Source organism: Ambystoma mexicanum, chromosome 9 (genome assembly GCF_040938575.1).
Source record: "Ambystoma mexicanum isolate Mex_15411 chromosome 9, UKY_AmexF1_1, whole genome shotgun sequence".
NCBI classification, from domain to species: domain Eukaryota; kingdom Metazoa; phylum Chordata; class Amphibia; order Caudata; family Ambystomatidae; genus Ambystoma; species Ambystoma mexicanum.
In genome coordinates, this window is record NC_090931.1 from 637,583,110 (window position 1) to 637,591,706 (window position 8,597).

General features: G+C 42.3%; 1 protein-coding gene across 1 annotated transcript in view; it reads right to left on the reverse strand.

The window, feature by feature from the left end:
• SLC13A2 (solute carrier family 13 member 2) overlaps positions 1–1,793 on the reverse strand; it is a 739,631-nt gene extending 737,838 nt beyond the window's left edge. Inside the window, exon 1 of the mRNA XM_069615341.1 lies at positions 1,441–1,793. Within this exon, the coding sequence (XP_069471442.1) occupies positions 1,441–1,542 (102 nt within the window). The 5' untranslated portion in view covers positions 1,543–1,793. The remainder of the gene's footprint in view (positions 1–1,440) is intronic.
• Between the last annotated feature and the right edge of the window lie 6,804 nt (positions 1,794–8,597).

The window sequence follows — 8,597 nt, forward strand, 5'->3', positions numbered from 1 at the left end:
CTATAGGTCTGTGGCATTTCACTCACTTGCCTCTCCTCTTACCTTCCCTGTATTCCTTTTCCTCCACAGAGTAAGGTCTAGATTCCCTGTGTGGGGGCAAAACCTCCAGAAAAGCCAGGCCTTCTGATACCATTGCAGTGGTGATTTGGTGCAGTATAAAAGCCCTAGACCATCGTTTAATGGCCCACTGCTGGCTGTCGTCACTAGTGCTTATCAGGAGTATCAGCACTTCTAAAATGGTTTGATATACTTTTCATGGGACAGAAGTTGCACTTCACAGCAGAGTGGCAACAGGTTAAGGGAACAACTCCAGGGCTTCTCAATGGGGAAAGCCAATAATGACACTTCAGAACAAGGCTGCTACTGATTGGACAATACATGGTCTTGAATGCACCAATCATGTCAATTCGTTTGATTGGTTATGCCAATCTTTTTTGTACCCATGAACGACTTAACACTTGCTGTATGTAGTTTTTAGTCATTTAATCAATGTCAAAATGAGGTCAAGTAAACCATGATTGCAATTGACAAAATTGATAACATTAACCAAATGAAACAGTTGCAATCATCTCCGGACTGCTCACAACTGCCAGATAGGTATGGGGCTCCCCAATCCACAAGGAGGCGATTCTGTGCCATATGAGGCAAAGGGAATTTATGAAGGTGGATCTTAACCAAATTCCCACTCTTGGAGCCGAGGGATGCGTGGTCAACGAAACTGCCCTCACGCTTGCGGATATGCAAATTGCTGGAGGACCAGTGGTGGAAACCCTTCATCATCCTTCAACAGCTTGTGTTGGGCAACCAATGAAATATCTCAGTGATGCCAAATAGAAGATTAAAAATAAATGTCGTTCTGGTGACGATTTGATGCATTTCTGCATCAATGGACAATCGCGTGGTGCAGTATCGCTTTGTACTATTTGAGGGTACTGGTTCGTGAATGCAGCTCACTCTTTTTTAGCTTGATGTGTTATTGCATTTAGGGTGGTATTAAGAAACGGTGCACTGTTGCAAGTGCAATTTGCACTACTATTGCCTAACATTCTTTGAATGCATGTGTGCATCATACCAGCATTTATTTTATTTATTTAATGTTTTCAATGTATAGAGCGCGCAAACAGCCGATGCTAGACTTTTGTCTTAAAGTAATACGTTGTGTGCACTACGGCAATGTTTGCCCTAATGCTAACTGCCCCATGACCAGCGCAACATTTCTGAAATGCCACCTATAAAGTTTCTGTGTAAGGCAAAATCGTGTTTTTTTTTTATTAACAACTACTTATCGCCAGGATTGCTATACATTTCAGGTGACAGCGCTGACACCTCTAAGTAGACTCCGTGAATCACAGCACTTAATTTCTTATCTGCAGATCATGCACTGTTTGTCTTGTCGTGTTTGCGAAAAACTAAAAGACATTTAAAGTGAGGAGGCGGTACCTTAGCCTGGACGGCCAGCGGGAGCGCCAGGAAGAGCAGAGGCGTCAGGTAAACGATCAGGTATTTCCGATAAGCCAGCAGGGTTCTCCAGAAGGAAGCCATGGTGCCGCCCGCGAGTTCTCTCTTTTGCGGTGGGTAGAGTGCGAGACTGCAGCCCTGCTCCTGCCTCCGAGGGCCTGGGGCCACGGGGGTGGATAGAAGTGAGTCCGGAGGATCGTATCTGAGATGCGGGAGCTCTGCCCTCCCCCTTCTGGGACTACTTAAGGAGCCTGGAACTCATCCGGTCTGACCTCAGCCACTGCTGTTTGCTGACACCCTCCGAGACAGATGTCAGGGAAGGAGAAAGCGAGGGATCTGGGACGGAATAAAAAGAGATTCGTGTATTGTGTGACAAGAACCTGCTCTCCGCACCCCTTCCGGTCAGCCTCACTGCCTGTGTGCATAGTGTCAGTGACTGGAGGGCAGTGCCAAGAGCGGGCTCTGCGCCCGGCGCCATCATGTCAAAGCTTTTCATTCGCCTCATTCACAGTCCCAAAGCTGGCCCTCGTCACAGTCTCACAGTATAATGTATCCAGTGCTTAATTCGTTCACATCCCCTGGTCGCACATTAGTCATAACTTCTGAGCTAAACTGAACTCACCCCTTTCACAGCTTCCAAACCAAAGCTCCCTTTATTCGCAGCTCCAAAGCTCGCTTTATTAACAGCCCTCAGAGCTCACCTTATTCACTGCCCCAGACCTCACCTTATTATTTACCCTCAGAGCTCACTTTATTCACAGCCAACAAAGTTAACTTTATTCTTTTTTTACATTTTGTGTCAAATGGTCTATACAAAATAAACAAATTTGTGAAAGTGTGTTTGTATGTTTGGGGTTGGCTCCAACCCCATAACAGTTGGTGGTTTGACATTTTGGCACGAGGTCGGCATATCAGTCTGGGGTGTACTGGCGATAGTGAAATCTTACCGACCCCACCCATTTGCCCTGCACAGGGTAGGGTCCAGCTCTGAGCTATCAGTATAGGCTATTTTGGGAGATGCCGATTTTGCGACTTTTCCAATAATAGGAAGTTAGGAATCAAGGTTGGCGTACCAGTCTGGGCTCTACTGGCGGTAGTGACATTTGACCAACCCCACCCATTCGTCCTGCACTGGTTTGGAGCGGGGTCCGGCCCTATGTTATCAGTATAGGTGATTTTGGGAAATTGTGATTTTGAGACTTTTCTAATAATAGGAAGTTAGGACACAAGGTCGGCATTCCAGTCTGCGTGTACTGGCAATAGTGACATGTGACCAACCCCACCGATTCGCCCTGCACAGGGGTGGAGCGGGGTCCAATACGTGCTATCAGTATTGGTGATTTCGGGAGATTGCCAAGTGTATAATTTTTCAAAAATAGGAAGTTATGACACAATAAAACATACGCAAGGCTGTATCAGATCCTCATGTGCATTGCAGCTACCGACCTGTGCAATGCCGGGTGGTACAGCTAGAATACTAATAATACTAGAAATTCACATAACCTACACTAAAATCAGAAAAAATGTACATTAAAATATTCAATGCTATTGCACAAGATTTATCTGCACCAAATAACGATAAAGGGCAATTAAAATGAATTTGAGACAATGGTCCAGATACAATCTTTCCCATAAAAAATGCCATGGGTTCAACATAAGCCCGAAAACCACACTCCCAAACATGCTATTTCTCAGGTTTGCCAAAGCAGGACAATCAAGAAGGAGGTGTTTAGCAATTCAGGTGAATTAGCACATTATCGACAAGTTGGACCTGTCAAATTCTTTTCCTTCCATAGAAACCTATTTGCCATAGTCAGTAATAAATGAAAACGAAACCAAAGAACAGTTCTGGAAAATTTCCAGGACAGATACAATAACAAATAAGGTGCACTGGATCCACATTTCGGTTTACTCTTACAGTGATCATTATATCGTTTGTAGTCCTGTATTTTTTCACAAGTTTGGACCCAGTCTCTTTGCCACAACTGTTTTTTCACCAGCAAGATGTTACTCTCTATCTCTTCCATACTACTACATAAATCACCAAGTTGCGTTTTACAACTCTGTACAAAGGGATACTTAATTGTAATATGATCGTTATTCATAAATTCATAGAGTTAGCAGGTTTTTAGTGTTTAAGGAGATAAGTCCAAATTCATATCGTTTGATGGTCATAGGGACCGCTTTTGGCAATCCCAATGTACCCTTTCACAATATTCCTTCATTGCGGTCCAAATTGTAGTTGTTTAACTGGTGGTACACTTCCAAACCATAATATAAGGCTGCAATCACCTTAAACCCATAATATGTCTTTACAGGCTCGAGTGAGAATCTGCCAAAGAAAAAATGCAGGGCTTTCATTTGACATAACATATGTTTAGCTTTGGAAATTAGATGTTCGGTCAAACATTGTTTCAATTGGGTACCATAGATGTTAAACCCGAATATTTTACATAATGGCCCTCTTCTATTTGTTGCAAAGTCAAGTTCCAATTTGTGCTTGTTCCGTTTTTATGGGGTTCAAGCACTGGTAACTTAGACTTTGCAGGGTTTACAATCAGTCCATTCTTGACAGTGTACAAGCTAAATGCGTTCAAAAGTCGGGAAATTCCTACTCTACAGTAGTGCAACAGCAAAATGTCGTCCACGTATGTTAGCCAGAACAATTTACACCCATACACTATAGGGGAGATGAAGCGAAGTCGGCAAGTTTGTCTCCTAAATCAGATAGGTAGAAGTTAAATAGTAACAGCGCCAGCACACAGCACTGGCGCAACCTGTTGGATGTATCGATTAGTCGGGTCAAGTTGCCTTGCCGACTTAGCCTAACTCTCAATGTAGTGTTGGAGTGAATTAGAATCATTATGGCCAACAAGTTAAACGGAATATCCAATTTCACTACCTTAGTGCACAGCAATTTTCTGTCAGTTTTGTCAAAGGCCAGAGATAGGTCGATGGACGCAGGATAAATGACAGAAGTGCGCTTTTGTCAAACAGACTGCTGCAGGTTATCAATTATAAGCCCTGCATTAGATGTTACCACTCCCTTTCTGAAGCCAATTTGATTTGGTTTGAGAAAACCCATTGAGGAGGCCCAGGATGATAATTCGATCAGCACAGGAGACACAAAGATTTTAGATTTTGTGTCCAAAAGTGTGATCGATCTGTAATTTAGCAGGTTATACCTGTCACCAAATGGGTACAATTATTGTGGCATTCCATCAGGCAGGTAATTCCCGCCTATCAGGAACCGATCTGAACACTTTAAATAGAAGTGAGGCCCAAAAACTGGGATCAGATTTAAGTACCCCATTGCAAAACCCATTAGGGCCAGGCACTCTTGAATGGCTTGCTTTACGGATAATAGATTAGATAATCCCAAATACGAAGTCAAAAGATGATGAAAAACCTGCTCCTTTCTGGGAAGCACTTATGCATTTTGGGGAATATAATTGGGGAAAATGGGCTACCCAGACCTCATCGACTATAGGATTACCCTGAAGTTCCAATGGGGAGCTTTCCTTCTCATTAATTAGCTTCCAAAAACACCTTTCTGATTTACTTAATATGACATGTAGCATCTTTTCCACAGCTCTCAAGTGCCTCATAACTCTAATTCCCTTAATCTTATTTAAATAATTTGATTGTTCTTGTCTAATCCAAGTAAGAAAATGCAAATCCTTCAGTCCTGTTCTCTTTAACCTTCTAATGTTCCTTCGCATTTCACGCTTAGTCGCCAGAACCTCAGGAACATATTTTGTTTTTAGGTCTAACACTAAATTCAGTGAGTTAACATCTCTGAATAATACTTTGGATAATGATAAAAAATTGGAAGTGCTAGCTAGTGATACTAAACTGCAATGCTAAAGTGCTTGTCCATGTCTCTCTGAACATCTTCATAAACATACTCATAGTACTCTCATTCCCATTTTAACCTGTTTTCCCATTATTCATGGTCAAAAAAGGAATACAGCTCTTTGGATTTACAGAATATGGACACACAAAGTGCCCTAGGAGACTATGATGGCCACTATGGTCCCCATTACGTATTCTGAAGTGGTCACAATAATGAACCATTTCAGTGGTGACAAAGATAAAATCGATCCTGGAAAACTGGTTAGAACAGTGCCAAGTTGGTTTACCCTCAAGATCACCTACAACATTACCATTCAAAGGTGCAAGATCCCAATTTTTACATAAATGTTGCCATTTCAACCACCTTCCATAGTCTACCCCTCGCAGTATGAGATTTTGCTAAACAATCAGCATTGAAGGCCCCAGCTATGATTAAGTGATTCATTTCCTGGAAATGCTTAAAAGAATTGATTCCAAATGTTCCAACATCACATCTTGACTCATCTGTTTATAGTTACAGTACACATTAATAACTAGAATTGTATGAAAATTACAATGGAACTTCATCAGGGCTACCAAAACACATGGAGTATAACCATACAAAATATCAATTGAAACCGCCTAATCACTCTTGGCTGCGATCAGGAGGCTTCCACAAGGCTTACACCTCTAGTTTTCCAGGGCCGTCTGTTGCCATACTTTAAAACCATCAATAATCATTTTGTCAGCCATAAATGTCTTCTGTGTCACCAAGATTAGCAATAGCATTTCTCTCCTGGGTAAGGCGCGAAGAGACTCGGGTGTTCCAGCAGGCAATGCTAAAAACCTGGTCTGGCGTATTGGGCTTTCGTATTGTGACTGTCAATTTAGTTTTTTGGTATACCCTTTGTGATACAGTGCTACACCCTGGGCATGTAATTGATAAAGAACTTGCATGAATTTGCTGGTTAGCTCTGTATGGCCTCAAATCAATGCCTCTTTAACTAACTCGTCAACATTGGAAAAATAATTTTGTACCAAGTTAAATGGATATCTATTGCAGCGACATCCAGTCTATTCTCCGAGACAAAGTCCACTCTTGACATATCGCTGGGATAGCATGCAGTAAAGTCAATATCCTGCTCTGAGTCATAATTAGATTGTCTTCACCAGCGAAAAGAGCCTCTATAATAAACTGATTACGTTAACTTTATTCACACACTCCAGCTCTCACTGTTTGTATGGCTCTCTGGGCTCGCCCTTTCACAGGCTCCAGAGCTCACCATATTCACTTCTTCAGTGTTCACTATATTCACATAATCCAGAGTTCCTCGATTCACAGCCTGCAAAGCGTCCCTTTTCGCAGCCTCCAGAGCTCACACCTTTCACAGCCCAAGGGGGTGCCTTATTCACAGAATCCATTTCTCATATTAGCCACAGATCCACAGGCCACCTTGTTCATAGCACACAGAATTCCCCCTTTTCACATCACCCAGAATTCACTCCATTCACTGACTCCAGAGCTCATCTTATTCACACGTCCACTGCTCGGCTCATTTACAGGCTTCAAAGCTCACTTCATGTACAGCCCCAGAGCTTACCTGATGCATATCAACCAGAGTCCAGTGTATTCACAGTCTCAGACCTCACCTTATTCACAGACCCCCAAAAGCCCACCTTAGTCGCATCCACAGAGCTCACCTTGTTCATAGCTCTAATGCCCCAGAGCTGACCATTTTCAAAGGTCCACTGCTTACCTAATTCACGGTCTCCAGAGCTCAACTTATTCACAGCCAAAGATATTATTTTGTTCACTTCAGTATTCACTGTATTCACAGTCCCAGAACTTTCCTCATTTGCAGTCTCAGAGCGCACTTTATTTATAGCACAATAGTTTCAGGTATTCCCAGGTCCACAGCTCACTTTATTCACAGCTCCAGAGCTCACCGTATTCGTAGCTCCAGTGCTTACCTTATTTACATCATCCTGGGTTCAATGTATTCAAAGTCCCAGAACTTTCCTCATTCACTGCCTCGAAAGTTTACCTCATTCACAGGTCACCTTATTTACACCATTCTTGGATCGCTTCATTCACAGGTCCTTAGCTAAACCTGTTCACGGCACCCAGAACACACAGTATTCACATCACCCAAACCTCTCCTTATTCACAGCCGCCAAAGCTCTCCTCAATCACACCCCAGAGCTCACCTTGTTCAAGTTGCCCAGATCTCACCACCATATTCACACTCACTAGAGCCTCATCCAAAGCCTGCAGTGATGTACTTTATGTGATCCCTACCTCGCAAAGCCTTCCCTCCACCCCTAGGGGACTGTCCAAGACCCCCAGCAGGTGCTCTGGCTGGAGAAGCGGTAGGGAGAAGCACACACCTGTCACTGCATCAGTAAAGAAAGTAGGCAACACCCCCTCCAGCGGCTGGCTAATCCCTGTCATCCCCACTGGAGTGGCTTGCTAATGTCACATATATTTTATTGATGGCCCACTGCTCAAACCCTCCACCAACCCATTTGTATTAAAACATGCACCGTAAAAAACAAATAAATCTATTAACATTATATAATATCAATATACAGTACATCTAATAGATGCCCCACACATAATGCTCATGTTCAAATGCTTGTGACAAGATTCTCAGTAATGAACACTCCATGAATGCTCTTACACTCTCATGTATAGTGTAAATCTTTTAATTATGAGAAATAAGTAATAAAGAAACACTGCTAGCATTATAGTCACTAAACATACCACACTTAATATGCAAAAGGTAATCAATGACTATGCAACTATCATTGTCTTTGCCTCTATGTTTACTCAAGACAAATCAATCATTTTAGAAGCTTCTAGCTATTTCAATAGTAACCTCAATAGATCTCGCTAGGCAACCTCATAGAATGACCTTCCCCCTCAATAGCTCTCAGTTTTCCGATTGTGATATTAAAGATGGGTAAAACAGGTTCTCATACTCACTACTATCCTTAGAAGGTAGGGGGATGAGAGCTAGAAGCCTGTGGTCTACACAATCCAAGAAATAAAATCTATATATATCAAATCCAATTGCAAAAACCATTTAAAAAAACACCTATCAGGATCACTATGGTCCCTTTTAGTGAAAAGTCAGCAAAAATAGGAAAATGCTTTAAAAGGATTCAGTGTCAATTGGAAATTACCATGGCGTTAGTAATAATCAGTTGTGAAAATGTGGTGAACTGCATGCAGCTCCAGTAGTAGTTCTTCTCAAAAGCGAATAGCAAGAGTCTTAAAACGTCAGAAATCCAATTTAGTGGCT